Source organism: Camelina sativa, chromosome 15, assembly GCF_030686135.1.
Source record: "Camelina sativa cultivar CO46 ecotype springtype chromosome 15, ASM3068613v1".
Taxonomy (NCBI): Eukaryota; Viridiplantae; Streptophyta; class Magnoliopsida; order Brassicales; family Brassicaceae; genus Camelina; species Camelina sativa.
The window spans coordinates 10,209,355-10,225,125 of record NC_141894.1 but is presented as its reverse complement, the minus strand read 5'-3'; the positions used below and the strand labels follow the sequence as shown (position 1 = coordinate 10,225,125).

General features: G+C 36.9%; 2 protein-coding genes across 7 annotated transcripts; one reads left to right on the top strand and one right to left on the bottom strand.

Annotated features, from left to right (window-relative positions):
* Positions 1–1,277: 1,277 nt before the first annotated feature.
* LOC104746364 (tubulin alpha-2 chain-like) lies at positions 1,278–3,708 on the bottom strand. Its single transcript, XM_010467824.3, has 4 exons — positions 3,270–3,708; positions 2,661–2,895; positions 2,190–2,560; positions 1,278–2,092 (listed from the first exon to the last, which is right to left on the bottom strand). The coding sequence occupies exons 1-4, from the start codon at positions 3,360–3,362 to the stop codon at positions 1,436–1,438; spliced, it is 1,356 nt and encodes a 451-aa protein (XP_010466126.1). The 5' UTR covers positions 3,363–3,708; the 3' UTR covers positions 1,278–1,435.
* A 164-nt stretch (positions 3,709–3,872) lies between these two features.
* On the top strand, positions 3,873–13,435 carry LOC104746363 (pre-mRNA-processing protein 40B). Of its 6 annotated transcripts, none has more exons than XM_087488618.1 (29): positions 3,873–3,998; positions 4,512–4,618; positions 5,062–5,130; positions 5,215–5,544; positions 5,626–5,766; positions 5,852–5,928; positions 6,774–6,843; positions 7,457–7,509; positions 7,611–7,668; positions 7,763–8,088; positions 8,193–8,262; positions 8,348–8,467; positions 8,544–8,612; positions 8,690–8,767; positions 8,947–9,033; positions 9,145–9,179; positions 9,292–9,397; positions 9,769–9,849; positions 9,932–10,024; positions 10,095–10,148; positions 10,235–10,351; positions 10,437–10,535; positions 10,844–10,891; positions 10,960–11,052; positions 11,262–11,369; positions 11,468–11,532; positions 12,122–12,215; positions 12,487–12,768; positions 13,136–13,435. In XM_087488618.1, exons 2-29 carry the CDS (start codon positions 4,586–4,588, stop codon positions 13,250–13,252), a joined length of 2,973 nt encoding a protein of 990 aa, XP_087344744.1. In that variant the 5' UTR covers positions 3,873–3,998; positions 4,512–4,585; the 3' UTR covers positions 13,253–13,435. The 6 variants fall into 6 exon arrangements, 4 of the variants coding, with proteins under 4 accessions (XP_087344744.1, XP_087344746.1, XP_087344745.1 ...); XR_015582327.1 differs by having other exon boundaries at positions 3,875–3,998; positions 11,468–11,516; XR_015582328.1 differs by having other exon boundaries at positions 3,907–3,998; positions 9,296–9,397.
* Positions 13,436–15,771: the final 2,336 nt, after the last annotated feature.

The window sequence follows — 15,771 nt, the reverse complement described above, 5'->3', positions numbered from 1 at the left end:
ATGGATCATGTATCCGCTGTCCATCTACCCCAGAAACGGTGAATCATATGCTGTTCCAATGCACTTTTGCAAGATTGGTATGGGCGATCTCTCTAGTTGCGGCTCCTATGGAAGGTGTATGGGGAGGATCAGTGTATGAAAATCTCTATGTCGCGATGAACATCCAAGAGGGAGGTGACCAAGGAACTGAGGTAAAATGTCTAACCCCCTGGATTCTTTGGAGATTGTGGAAGAATAGGAATGAATTAGTGTACAAAGGGAAAGAGTATGAAGCTCTGGAAGTGGTGAAAAAAAGCAAAAGTGGATGCTGAAGAGTGGGCGACAAGAAGAGAGAGGGCTCCTGTGAATAATCCTCCTGCAGGTACCAATAGAGAGTTAATCAGATGGAAGCGACCCCCTGAACCTTGGTTAAAATGTATGCTGAAAGGGAGAATAGTGGTGTTGGTTGGTCACTTCGAGATCATGAGGGAAGGATAATTTGGATGGGAGCTCGAGCTATACCAAGAGGGAAGAGTATCCTTGAAACAGAAATAGAGGCATTAAGATGGGCTATGGTGGAGCTGTCTAAATTCAATTATAAGAGAAAATAATCTTTGAGTCTGATTCCCACCAACTAATGTCGTTAGTGAAAGGAAATCAAACTATGCCTTCGGTAGCTCCTGTTATCCAAGATATTCAGCTTCTAAGCCATAAATTTGAGGACACTATGTTTGAGTTTGTGCACCGGGAAGAGAACAGAGTGGCAGATAGAATAGCAGGGGAGGCTTCTTCGTTTACGAATTATGTTCCCAAGTTGTATTCTCTTATGCAGATTGGGTGAAAAATGTTGTGAACTCTGATTTGTAATTTTAATGGGTGAATGAAAAGTAGATGTTGAGCCAAAAAAAAAAAAAAAAAACAGTAGATCACTTTGAGAACTCAGCTAATGCTATAATGATAGGTGTAGTTATAAGAAGTTGACAACCAATTCAAACATTGGGAATGAATTTAACATTCAAATATTATATTTGTATTATATTTGGAATGAATCTAACATTCAAAATGATCTACTTGAGGATTGAGGATGAAGACATACCGGATCACTAACCAATTTCAAGATGCATCAAAAAGAAGAACTAAATGATCAAATTCTTTTACGATTACTACTTGCCTTTTCTCGTCTTGATAATTTTCTTAATATTATCTGCAATGTTCACAGATGTTCTGATGTTGCCTAGAACATTATTAGTGTCAAATGAATGTTCTCCGAAACAGCTCTTAACCAAATGCAAGAAGAATAGGAGAGCAACGATAGATTGATATAGCACACACAAAGTTCAAACACCAAGTTTTGACAAAAGAAAACAGACGGATAGGTAAGACTTGGTACAAAAGAGTTTCAAGCCTTTCAAAAGCACACAACAGCAAACCCAAACAATATCAAAGAAGATGTCACTCAGTACTCCTCACCTTCATCATCCTCTTCATCATCACCTCCCTCGGCACCAACCTCCTCATAGTCTTTCTCCAAAGCAGCAAGATCCTCACGAGCTTCAGAGAACTCTCCTTCCTCCATACCCTCACCAACGTACCAGTGAACAAACGCCCGCTTAGCATACATCAGGTCAAACTTGTGGTCAATGCGGGAGAAGACTTCAGCAACACTGGTCGAGTTAGAGATCATGCACACAGCTCTCTGAACCTTGGCCAGATCACCACCGGGAACAACAGTAGGTGGCTGGTAGTTGATACCACACTTGAATCCAGTTGGACACCAGTCAACAAACTGGATGGTACGCTTGGTCTTGATGGTGCCAACAGCAGCATTCACGTCCTTGGGGACGACATCACCTCTGTACATCAGACAGCAAGCCATGTACTTACCATGACGAGGGTCACATTTGGCCATCATAGAAGAAGGCTCAAAAGCAGTGTTGGTAATCTCAGCAACAGAGAGTTGCTCATGGAAGGCTTTCTCTGCAGAGATGACAGGAGCGTACGAGGAAAGCATGAAGTGAATCCTTGGGTATGGAACCAAGTTAGTCTGGAACTCAGTGATGTCAACGTTCAAAGCACCATCAAACCTCAGAGAAGTGGTCAAGGAAGATATGACCTGAAAGCAAAAAGAGCAACAGTAAAGCGCATTAGAAGAGCAGAACACAAAAAAGACCAAATGTAGAGAGCATGCCAAGGGAAGGTAGGATATAAACCTGAGAGACAAGACGGTTGAGGTTAGTGTAAGTAGGCCTCTCAATGTCGAGGGAACGTCTGCAGATGTCATATATAGCTTCATTGTCGAGGAGGATAGAGACATCAGTGTGTTCCAAGAGTGAGTGGGTGGAAAGAACACTGTTGTATGGCTCAACAACAGATGTTGAAACCTGAGGTGAAGGGTACACAGTGAATCCTAGTTTGGATTTCTTTCCATAGTCTACAGAGAGACGCTCAAGGAGAAGAGATCCAAGACCAGATCCAGTTCCTCCACCAACAGCGTTGAAAACAAGGAAACCTTGAAGACCAGTACAGTTGTCAGCGAGCTTCCTGATACGGTCTAGACAGAGATCAACAATCTCCTTTCCAACTGACACAAGAAAGATTTAAAAGCAATAAGAGTCAATAACACTAGATATGCAAAAATATGAGATCAACAGAGGATATTTATTAAGAGAAGAGGGATTTACTGGTGTAATGTCCACGGGCGAAGTTGTTAGCCGCATCCTCTTTGCCGCTGATGAGTTGCTCAGGGTGGAAAAGCTGACGGTATGTACCAGTTCTGACCTCGTCAATCACAGTGGGCTCAAGATCAACGAAGATAGCACGAGGAACATGCTTTCCTGCACCAGTCTCGCTGAAGAAGGTGTTGAAAGCATCATCACCTCCGCCAACAGTCTTGTCACTCGGCATTTGGCCATCCGGCTACAGATTCACAAAACATTTCACGTCATAACAGATTCACATAGACAGATCTAAATACTCGCAACAAAAAATACGCAAATGTTCATCAAATGATTACGGCAAAGCAAGATCCAAGTCAAACAACAACCGATAGAGATAGATCTAAAATGTCATAAACAAAATCAAACAGATTCTCATTCATCATACATCTCGGGAATGCAAGATCTGGTTCCCATAACTACAGATCTGAGGGATTCGGTCAAATAATTCGAAGATCTAGCGATATACATTATGTAAATCTCAGATTTAACGGAACCAGAGAGCAATTTTGATTTACGAGGCAGATCTAAACAGATACATGTAAACAAAGAGAGAGATTAGGAAGGGAGATGAACCTGGATGCCATGTTCAAGGCAGTAAAGCTCCCAACAGGCGTTTCCGACCTGGATACCAGCTTGACCAATGTGGATCGAAATGCATTCCCTCATTTTCGCTAAATCGAAGAAGAAGACGACGACGAAGAAGAAGAAAGAATCGAGGCGTTTGCGAAGACGCCTTCCTTAGAGAAAAAATAGATCTAGATCTGGTTTTGAGATGTGTGTCGTTCCCTTTGATAAAAAATAGTACAGTAGATATTTATACACGATCCCATCTTTTTAGGTGACCACGAAGGGCGTCAGATGGGTGAGCTGGTGTTGATGGATGACACGTGTCTTCAGAATTTCCAATCTCAAACCGTTAACGCTTATTTTTTATTTTTGTCGGCAGCGTAACGCTTTTTATGAGCTGTGTTTTTTGTTTCTTTTCTAATTTTGAAAATTTGCCGCCTATGCTATTTTTCGATATCTCCCTTCGTGGCCGTAAACAGTGGTAAACCACTAAACCGGGATGAAATAACCGAACTCAGAATTGAAACGTGGTAAGCATTTGGGCCTAAACTCGCGGGTTGGTAAGCCCAGTTGAAGACACCAAATTGACCTTTTTTTTTTTTTTTTTTAATACATACAGTATATATGTTTTCTGATTTTAATCATTTTAATAGGGGTGAAGCGCAGTACCGTCGTGTTGGCTCTGAACTGTGAGTTTCAACTTCTTCTTCATCGACTTCTCCTCGCCGGCGAGTGGTAATTTTCTTCGATTCTTCCTTCTCTTCGCTGGAAACTATAGTCGTTGCTTTGGGCTTGTGTTTGAATTCTGCGATTGACTAAAAGCAACTGAGAACTGTTTGAAGTTTTGGGATATTTCCTCATTCCTATTGTTCTGATTAGGGTTTTGTTATCGTTTTTTTTGAAAATTCCGTATCTTCTGGGGTAGAACTTGATTGAATGAGTTAGTTTCTAGTCTCATTTCTGTGTAGACTATTCTGATTAGGGTTTTGTTATCGTTTTTTTGAAAATTCCGTATCTTCTGGGGTAGAACTTGATTGACTGAGTTAGTTTCTAGTCTCATTTCCGTGTAGACTAGTTTTAATTTATATGTAATCTGCAAGAGTAAAACCTAGAGTTGGAATCTTTAAGCTTCTGATTGATTAGTGGATCATTTTTGATCATTTATCCTCATGTTACGGCTGGTTAAGTTAGACAGCATGATCAGATTAATCCACATCATCTTTTCCTATTTTTGTGGTTGTGATACAGGTCTAGTATTTTTTCCCATTTTTTTCTTTTGGTGGATCTTCCACTGGTGGCACTGAGGCTAATACTGTTGGAAGATGGCCAATAACCCTCAGTATCCTGGCATTCAGGTATGCATAGGATTAAACTACTGAGTGCAAGCACTATTTTTGTCCTTTATCTGTTCTATTTTGCGACCCCTTTATTCCAATACTCTATTACCCTGTCTACCTTGAGGCCACTGGCTTTGGTTTAATTTCTAAATGCCTCAAGACATTTGAATTATGATATTTGGTATTTTAGGATATTCATTTTGACATATTGAGTATTCATGGTGCCTTTAATTGGTGTTTTTCCTCATGGATTAAACAGACTTGTGAGCATGTTTTCATATTGATTTTTCTTTTCATTGTGTGGATAAGATATTAAAGAGCGACTTCTATAACATTAGCCTTTAAATGTGCACTATATTTCTGCGAGTTCCCATCTTTTCTGATTTTCCCCACCATTTTTATTCTTATGATTTTTTTTTGAGTTTTACATCTAATTATCATTTTGTTTTTCTTTTGGAAAGCCATTCCAGCATCCTAATGCGAGTTCCTTAGAACCACCCCGAGGCTTTCCTCCATCTATGAACTTTCAGGTAATGTTTATGTCTTACATGTATATATGAAGACTATTTGTCAGCTCAACCCTTAACATGTGTTTTGTATTTTTTTTATGCCAGTTTCGTCCTACCATGCAAGCTCCTCATCCTGATCAAGTTACTCGATTGTCTTCTCATAACTTTCAATCTGTAGGAAGAGGTGGCACAATGATGAACATTGGATATCCACCTCAATCTTATGCACCTCAGTTATTACAATCAATGCACCATTCTCTTGAAAGACCTAGCCAATTAAATCAGGTGCAACCTGTGCCACTTGGACCCCCATCTCTAATTTCACAGCCAAATGTGTCAATTGCTTCTGGTGCCTCCATGCCCCCGCCTTATGTACAAACTCCAGATACTAGTATGCCTGGCTTTGGTGGGCCTAGGGCACTCTTTTCTTATCCGGTAAGGGAAGGAAGATATTTTTGTATTTATATTAACACAAACTAAATCTTGAGTTTCTAACTCTGTGAACCAACCAAACAGAGTGCAACATCTTACGAAGGTTCGAGGGCACCAACTCAAGTCACTGGACCAAGCAGTCATAGTCAGGCACAACAGAGAGCTTCTATCAGCCAGACAACTGCACAATCTTCTATCATGAATCCAACATTTGAACAACCAAAGGTTTATACCATGTCGCTTATTGCAACTACCTTCTGGACTGTTTGCGGTTGCAATACTAATCTATATATACTTTTGTGGCTTAAAGGCAGCTCTTTTTCAATCTATACCTTCTCAAGAGGCTCTAACAGATTGGGTTGAGCATATCTCTCCGGATGGAAGGAAGTAAGAATTATAAGTACTGTGACTTTTATTTATCCTGTTTCAATTGTTTTACTTGCGTTTCTCACATATGATGTTAAGCTAAATTGTAAAGAGATAAACTGCTCGGAATTTGGAAGCACCCAATTAGGTTGTACAAGACGAACTCTGGAATATTTTTGATAGTTTGTGTAGTAGTTTCTATATAAACCATTGTGTAGAATGAGGAGATCACATTATTGACTAATGCAAATGATAGTTTCTTTATTATTGGATTTATGGAATTGTTCTTGTTCTTTGAGGAGGTTTTTCACTGTTTTGTTAATGTATTTTTGATGCTTTGATTTCGGTAAAATCTTGTTTAATAAAATTGTCAGCCCTGTTAAATGTAATGTTGTGTGTTCTGTTCACTCAGTGAGCTTATCTCTTGCTTTCTTTTACATGAATTCTGTCAAATTTTGATAATAATTTGCTTAGTTGTTCTTCTGTCTGGACTTAGCATGAAAATATTGAACTGGTGGCTTATTGTCAAATATCAAGCTCAAGTTTTAGTTGACGCAACCATAATCATGGCATCTGTAATATTTATGACTTTGATGTGCTGAAATCACTTATCTTTTGTCTGGACATCCGGGTTTATTTCTATTTTGCTGCAGCTAACGTGTTTGATGTTTGTAATTTTATGTTCTGTCTCTGTTTCCTGATGATTCATTGTCCTGCATCTTTTGCAACCATTGTGAATTTCCTAACCCCAACCATATTGCACTTTTTGTTCTCATCATTTAATTTGTAAAATGAATTTATAATAGCTCCATGTTTCCAGGTGTAAGAGTATATGGTTTATGACATTTTCTTTCTTCTTGTTGTAGATATTTTTTCAACAAGAGGACAAAGCGGTCCACTTGGGAAAAGCCTGTTGAGTTGATGACTCTTTTTGAGGTGAGTTATTTTGGATCTTATCTGTTTATGTATGTATTTGTGGCCTTTTAAATCTCCCGAAGTTCTGTTAGCTGGAGAAATGTAGTTTCAGAAAATGATCTCCTCATTCGGATTTTCAAAGCTGTCTTGTGCCATGTCATTCCATATATTACTTACTAGTGGCCATTGTACCTTGGTTTGAGGTGGACGTGTTGTTTTCTTTAATATGAACTTAAATATGAGCTTATATCTAGAATTTCCAATGGTGCAAGCTTGTGTGATATAGGTGCTATGTTACACAAAAGTGACAGCAATGAAATGCTGTGGATTTCTTACATTTGCTCATCTTCTGCTGAAATGGATTATGGATATAGTTCATGCCTGATCTAGATATTTTCTTACCCTAGATGAAATCATACAGAAGGATGTCTTTCAGTGTATGTTAATTTTGAAGTTCAGATATTTTCAGCAAGAACAACTGTTCTTTGTGGCTAATATTCAATTTTATGCTATGTGCTGGTGAACGGGACCATTATTCTTTCTTTCTTTGTAATTTTGTGATCTGAAGCAATGATAAACCAAAAACGTATGAGTGGTATAGTTAAATGTATAGAATGTGTATTCGCTGATACAGAGAGCAGATGCAAGAACGGACTGGAAAGAACATTCAAGTCCTGATGGAAGAAAGTGAGTGTGCAACTAAAGTTTTTTTAGATTAACATACAATTGATGAAAAATAAAAATCATTGTCTGTAGCTGCTGATGGTGTATCTTTCATATGATTGCAGGTATTATTACAATAAGATTACCAAGCAATCAACATGGACAATGCCTGAAGAGATGAAGGTTTCTCTTGAGACAAATTATTGTCTTCCCTTTTGTAATTCTGTGTTCTAATTTCTGCGTTTTCCATTGTGTAAATTTTAAATCTTCTTGCTAGATTGCGCGTGAACAAGCAGAAAAAGCATCTGTTCAAGGGCCTCATGCTGAAAGCAGTATTGATGCTTCTAAGGTGCTGTCTCGCTCTGATACTGCATCGACTGCAGCTCCTACTGGTATACCAAGCCAAACGTCAACCTCTGATGCCAGTGAGAACCTAGCTCTTTCTTCTGATTTGAAGCAGCCAGCTTCAGTTCCTGGAAGTTCTTCTCCAGTCGAATTTGTTGATGGAGTTCAGATGACTGCAGAGAAAACATCACTATTGTGTGATATTGTAGAAACTGATGGTCCTTCTGTCACTGTGACGAATACTTCTGCTGCTACATTGTACTGACAGTTGTACCATTTTTATCTCCCTTTTTCTTTGATGCTATTTAGTTTTAGTTGTGAGAATCTCGACCTAAATAAGGTTCCATTTACTATCTTTACAGGGTTAAGAAGGATGAAATTTCAGTCGGGATCAGTGGAGATTCAGATGACATGTCAGCCAAAAACACAAATGTATTTGAAGCTAAGCGATGAACATCTTTTGTTAGCATGCATTTCTTTTGTATCGGCTTATCATAATTGTTCATCTGCTCTCTAGGAAGGTAGTGAGACTGCACCAGACGAAAGCCAAAAGCATATGGTGGAAAGTGAAAGAGTTGAGAGCCAACCGGAAGAAAAACAAATTCTTCAAGAGAATTTTTCTTGTGACAATAAATTGGTATGGTTGGTTTTATGTCACGAGCATAGTTTTGGTCTTATCTGTTTGCATAAATCTATTTTACTTTATTTTATAGGAACCTTGGGATGTATTCAAATCACTTTTGGAATCCGCCAATGTTGGATCTGACTGGACATGGGAGCAGGTGGTACAACTTTTGCTATTAGCTGTTCTTTGACTCTTTGAGCATGTGTCTAAAGTTTCAGATGGTTTCTATCGCAGGCCATGAGAGAAATTATTAATGACAGAAGATACGGTGTGCTAAGGACTCTTGGAGAGCGGAAACAAGCCTTCAATGAGGTTACCTCTTTCTATCGCATACCCTAAAACTAGCAAGATTTTAAGAAGAAAATTAAAGACTGTTTAGATGTTTAGATATAGTGGTCACATTCTTCTCCAGGTTTGAACAATGATGCTTAAGTGGTACATTTGGTCATAGATGTTAATTGTGTTTGTTGGACTGTTTTTTGCTGATTCAGTTCTTAGCACAAATGAAAAGATCAGCTGAAGAGGAAAGGCTAGCCAGACAGAGAAAACGGTATGATGAATTTAAAAGGATGTTAGAGGTAAGTTGCACGTCTGCTGTTGCATAATAATACATTTTAAAGATATTTTGGAGTACGGAAATTCACCTGCATGCCATTTACCGTTATTTGGGACATTGATGTTTTTACCAGGAATGTGTGGAGCTTTCCCCTTCTACTCGGTGGAGGTTTGTTCTCCAGAATAATTCTGATTACAATTCGTTTTTTTTTCTCCTCTATGAGAAATAGAATTCTTATAGTGCAATTTCTTTTGTGATATGATGTTCCTTTTTAATTCAGCAAGGCTGTGACAATGTTTGAAGACGATGAGCGTTTCAAAGCTCTTGAAAGAGAAAAAGACCGTCGTAATATTTTTGAAGATCATGTCAATGAGTTAAAGGAGAAGGTATTAAAGGGTGTATATATTAATGACTCTTGTGTTGTTTGAAAAGTGACCACATTTTTGTTTCTCTCATCTCTTTTCTGTAAGTATGCATGTATTTTTGACATTAGTTTTCCACTGGAAATATTTTCTCGGAGTGGTCACTGGAGACATTTTCTTAATTCTTCTAATTTTATCATTCATTTGAATCTTCATATCCGTACATTTTTAATTATATACAAGTGTGTACCTTCTATAACTTGATATCATTTACTACATGTATTTTTACTCTTTAGACTTGCGAGGATGCATTACCAAATTGTTTTTGTTGAAAGTTTTGGCAGTTTTTTTTTTAAATTTGGGTTCTGTTGTTCTTAATGTGGTAATTTTATTAGGAGCGAGTGAAAGCTCTTGAGGATCGCAAGCGGAACATAATTGAATACAGAAGATTTTTGGAATCTTGCAATTTCATCAAGGTTATTGTCCCTCTTCTTTATTTTTTATTTTCCACGATATTTTGTGCTAAATTCATTCTGACTCAATATTTTCTGTCTTCAGCCTAATAGTCAATGGCGCAAAGTTCAGGACCGACTAGAAGTGGATGAAAGATGTTCACGCCTTGAGAAAATTGATCAACTGGAAATCTTTCAGGTTATTTCATCGATAAAGAACTACCTCCCAATTCCCATTCCACACTTGGCTAATTTTAATTGTTGTACAGGAGTATCTGCGTGATCTGGAGAGGGAAGAAGAGGAGAGACAGAAGATACAGAAGGTACTTCAGTATTAGGCCTTTAGTTGACATCTATTAGTTTGCTACATTGGACATTATGTCATTATATCTGTTATTCATGACAACAGGAGGAACTCAAAAAAGCAGAGCGAAAACATCGCGATGAGTTCCGTGGGCTGATAGATGAACATATTGGAACAGGAGAGCTTACTGCCAAAACCAGTTGGCGTGATTATTTAGTGAAGGTAAAAAATTGTGTTACCTAGAATAATAATTCCATTTTAAGTATTGAACTAGTGGTTTTAATACAAAATGAATCCTACATCTCAGGTCAAAGATTTACCAGTATATTCAGCAATTACGTCGAATTCATCTGGAGCTACTCCAAAAGACTTATTTGAAGACGCTGTTGAGGATTTGAAAAGAAAGGTAGTAGACTCTTCTCAATAGTCTTGTTCATTTCCCAAAATATTATGAAAGTGACTGTTATCTGTTACATGATGAGCAAACTGCTATGCGGTCTCTAGAATTTTTCCTACTTAAAAGATAGTAATTTGTTTTATTAAGTAGCTCTGGTAGCTATGACAACAAAACGTAGTTCTGGTAGCATCTTTGCTAGGTTAATGAGTAGTGGGGTTTTCTGTTTCCATTTCCTGCTTATCTTGCTTGTTTATTTATTTTTCTGTCCCTTAGTTCCTGAATTAACCACTTGTTACATATTTTACGTGTCTTCACAGTACCACGATCTCAAGTCTCAGATAAAGGATGTATTGAAGTTGAGAAAGGTACTTGATTTATTTCTGCAAGCATTTATGGATGTTATTTGTGATTAATAGTCCCGATTTATTTCCAGGTAACATTATCCGGTGGATCAACATTTGATGAGTTCAAGGCCTCAATTTCCGAGGATATCAGTGTCCCGCCTATTTCGGACCTTAAAGTAAAGGTCTGTAGATCCTTGCCTTGACTTTTAATTTTTCATTTCCAGATGTTGTGAAGTTACGCATTCTTCTTGCTTCTTAACACATAAACTAGTTTAAGCACAGTAAAGCTGAGCTCACTAGTCACTGTAGTGCTAGCATATTCTTTTATTGAAACTTTGAATGTCTCAATTGAATATAACTGCAAACTATTTGTTTTGGTGATGCTTCTCAGTTAGTTTTTGATGATTTGCTGGAAAGGGAAAAGGAGAAGGAAGAAAAAGAAGCCAGAAAACAGACACGGCAGACTGAAAAATTGGTGGATATGCTTCGTTCCTTCAAGGTGTTGAATTTATTTGGTTTGATCTTATATAATGTTATGTGATGGGTGAGCTTTTGGGTGGTGGTGTTGCTTCTCCCTGATTATTTGTTTTGGTGCAGGATATAACTGCCTCTTCATCCTGGGAGGAATCAAAGCATCTCGTTGAAGGTAGTGAAAGATGCCGGTACGTTTTTCATTTATTCTAACACTTCATGCTCAAGTTAAATGAGTCATGACTGGGTCCTCTTCGTCTGCTATATTTTTAAGTCTTCAAAGTTCTAACTTCCGTTCTCATATTCCTCTCTTAACTCTATCACCAAATTGTCTTGTTGTCCAAATAGAAAACCGATGCTTTCAAATATGGTTCTTATGTCGATGTTGCACCAACGACCAAACACGTTTTCTTTCCTTACGGGCCCTTTTATGATTCAGATGACTATTTTACTCTGCTTAGGGGTTTGTGCTTTTTGAAAGTAGATTTTGCCGAAATGACTGTAATGCAATTTTCACCTAATTTCGTAGTTCAGGCTGTTTTAGTGTTGCCAAATATTGGTCTTTTGCTTAATGTTAGGAATTGAATCCTCTGGGTTTATGCAATTTATGACCACTCTTCTTCCTCAGCCTATGCTTTTATTTTGTCTCAAGGCTTTTTACCAGAGAACTTAGCTGCTGGCTTACTTTATAGATTTCACATCCTTCTTCTTAATTCATGGGAAAATTGTGTCCTTTCTAGTATGGTTATTGTCTATTGTTTAATACTTCTGTATATGTAGTGCTATTGGCGATGAGAGCTTTCGGAAGCATACATTCGAAGATTATGTATCACACCTCAAAGAGAAATCAAAAAGGATCAAACAGAACAAGAAGGTATTGGTGGATTTATGTTTATGAAACAGTCTGCTCGAGTCTAGTATTTAAACTTTTTTCGGTGGAACTTTCATAATACTTCGTTTAGTGTGTCAAATTATTGGAGTCAATTGCAGACTGTGAGAGAAACTTTACGGTATTGAGTCTCTGCCTGTCGTAGCTGCTACCATTATTGCCTTCTAAAATACTTCAACTTTTGGCTATAAATGATTTAACTATTACATACTGATGGCATGTCCGCAAAAGCTCACAGGATGTTGTATTACTACAGATACCTGAGGATGTGAGAGAGGAACATGACAAGGGGAAAGATAAATACGGAAGAGAAAGGGACAGAGTCCGAGAAAGAGACAGTGAGGATCATCATAAGAAAGGTGCAGCTGATAATCACAACCATGATATGAATGAACCCCATGGAAGAGAACGTAGAAGATCAGGAAGAGATAGCCATAACAGACATCGAGAAAGACATACTAGTGTGAAGGAAAATGACACAGACCATCTCAAAGAATCCCATAAAGCTGGTGGTGGCCACAAGAAATCAAGACAACAGGTACATTAAATCACGTTAGTCTCCATATTTTGAAGGGAGTGATGCGTACAAATAGAAAATAACCGTAGTATAGATTAATATTTCTGTCCAGGTTTTAACAGACGAGAAACCTATAGAGTAGACTGTGGCATAGTATTATTTGATATCTCTCTCAGTGACAATCAGTTTAGTATTTTGTTTGGTTTCAGAAATGCTGTTTCTATTTGAAAATCTGTCTTGAATCGGGTCCAAAACCATTTGACGTAAACATGTCTTTTACTGTTAACACATTGTTGATCTCTTGAACGTAGTTATAAACACACAAATGATTTAGCTTCATATGGTTTGTGTCAAGCTTTTTAACCTCGGAGTTTTCTTGAAACTGCAGCGAGGTGTAGTCCCTGAAGCAGGGGATGACGGCAGGGAAAAGCGGCGTAGAAAAGAGGAAGAGAGTGAGAGAACAAAGGAAGAGGAGCTTGAAGATGGAGAATGTGGTAGGTATTGAGAATCTTTACACCTAGTTAATATCGCACTCCCATGTTTGGAGATGCTTAGGCTTCGAATTTTCTTGGATTTGAGGTTTTTGAAACCGTTCTCATCATAAACTTTTTTGTTACGACCATTATGATAAGCTCCAGCTTCAACGTAAATGACTAATGAGGAACGGGTAAGTAGGTGATTTCACTTATTTTTTTTATTCTTTTGTTACCATTTTTTGTTAAATTTATCATATTATGTGTTGAAAATTTGAAACTAAAATATATATATATATATATATATAAAGTTAACTTTACTCACTTCTGGTGCTGCCACATCAGCAACTCCCTCAATTGAATAAGCCCATTTTTTTGATACAACCCACTAAGCAATTCATATTCATTTGTTTCATATTTCTTTAAAAGCCCAGTTTTATATATTTCTTTAAAAGTTCAATCCATTAGTAATATTTTATATGCTGTAGAAATAAAACTCTTCCCCAGGAATCTCCACTCCGTCGTCCGCCGGTGTGCGACCTGAAGCGTCTCTCCCCTTCTTAGTTCTTTCATCTCAGAACACCTAAAAGATATCTTTCAAATTAATCTTTTAGCTTAAGAAGAAACAGTAAGATTCACCAATGTTATCATCCTCTAAAAATTTTCAAAATTCAAAATAAAAGTATTTGATTTCCTCATTCATAAACATTACCTACGCTTTCAAAAGAATTTAAACAAGAGAACGAGAGAACATAACTGAAAGTATAGCAAGAATACAAACGATGGGGAAAAAAAAAAGTCCACCACTTATCATGCATGATAACAAAAATAGAACATACAAGATCAACATATATTGAAGAAACTTCCCACAAACAATCTCAAAAATAGGTCTAACAGTATTACGACCACCAGGAGATAGACATATGCAAAGAGGTCTTTAGCTTCAGGCACACCTAGATCATAAAAATTGTCAGCTTTGAAAAACATGACTAATTAAAAATCAAAAGAAAAAACAACTCAAACGAAAAAATAAGATAAGCACTTACAGAGGATCAGGGAAACACAACTAAAATTCAATTAACATTAGTCGCCAGAAATTGACAAAACCATCACCAAACAGAAGAAAATGTAAGAGATACATACACCGTTAGTTGAGGGAAAAGATGTTGAAATCCGAGTTCCAGATTGTGTTCACATTAGACTTAAATTGAATGACTTACTAAACCGGCCACAAAAATATACACCCCAAAATGTTTTTCTAAAAAGCATCATAGAAGCAAAAATTAAATTTTACAACACACAATTCACATCCAATCGAAAACCACACTCTGGGGCCAACCGAAACAATACGTAAAACTAAGATCTCAAAAACAATGGATAAATTATATATGAAATGAAAGGAAGAAAATAATTAAAAACAACAGATTTGCACACACCAATTAACACTTAACTGGAACAAAAACATTAGGGGAGAACCAATTACCCCCTACAGATGCGAAGCAAAGAGGAAAACACCCAAATACACCCAAAAAAAAATGTGTGCATCGATGAAAGGGATGAATGAAGAAGGATAACAAGCATCAAATAAATAGTTTCAAAACTCTTATTGTCCTGTAGATCGCAAAAATGACTTCTCTACTATCCGTTCATGAGACATCACATTTTCTAAGGGAACAAAGCCATTCTAACCTCAATAACATACCACTAAAGACCCAATAGACCAACACAATTTTAAGGCTTACAGAAAATAAGGCCCAATGGCAGAAGCACAAAAAAAAATTAATAAAAACAATGAAAACAAAATTGTAAGTAACTAAGATTTTTAAACATTTTTAATCAAAAGCCACTAACTAATCACTACAAACACAAAAGTATTGACAAAAGAACTACTTGCACAGGTTACTAATTAAATAATAAAATAATTAAAAAATTACCTACAATTACATATAATAATACCAAATAACAATCCAACGACAAAATAACAATTTTTTAATTAAAGTAACGACTAAAGCGGGACAACAACTAATACTATACAAACTTAACTTCTAATTCTATATTTTTTTTAAACGAAAAAGAGATCATGATGATTTAAATTAATTAAAAATCAAAAAATTGACTACATTATACTAGCTGAAAAAACATACAGAAAAAAATAAATTAACAAAAGAGCAAAGGAAAATATACGGACAAACTAACCAGACGAAAAGAGGAAAAATACATACCAAAAAAACAAATTAACAAAATAACCAAAGTACACATTTATCTAACTTCCGCGCGTAGCGCGGGTCAAATGCTAGTTACATATAAAGTAACCCCTTATATAACCCATTCATTTCATAAAGGTCTTCTATAATGATATGTGATTTTGGACATTTTATGTTTCGTTTTCCAAACTAATTGAATAATTTTCTACTAGTAGTCCAATTCCGAAGAACTTGTAGGATTAGGAATGATCTTTGTATTTTAAGGAATTCGAAATTTTTTGTTAATACTAAAAGAGAATGAAATTTTGAGAGAAAAATGTAAAGTGGATGGTCTAATTGTTTTCTTT

Coding starts and splice junctions, on each gene's coding strand:
- LOC104746364 (XM_010467824.3), bottom strand. CDS start 3,362: ATGAGGGAATGCATTTCGATCCACATTGGTCAAGCTGGTATCCAGGTC. Junction 2,896..3,269: donor GCCTTGAACATGGCATCCAG/GTTCATCTCCCT, acceptor GTGAATCTGTAG/CCGGATGGCCAAATGCCGAG. Junction 2,093..2,189: donor TCAACCGTCTTGTCTCTCAG/GTTTATATCCTA, acceptor TTTTGCTTTCAG/GTCATATCTTCCTTGACCAC.
- LOC104746363 (XM_087488618.1), top strand. CDS start 4,586: ATGGCCAATAACCCTCAGTATCCTGGCATTCAG. Junction 11,053..11,261: donor TTTCGGACCTTAAAGTAAAG/GTCTGTAGATCC, acceptor GATGCTTCTCAG/TTAGTTTTTGATGATTTGCT. Junction 12,769..13,135: donor ACAAGAAATCAAGACAACAG/GTACATTAAATC, acceptor TTGAAACTGCAG/CGAGGTGTAGTCCCTGAAGC.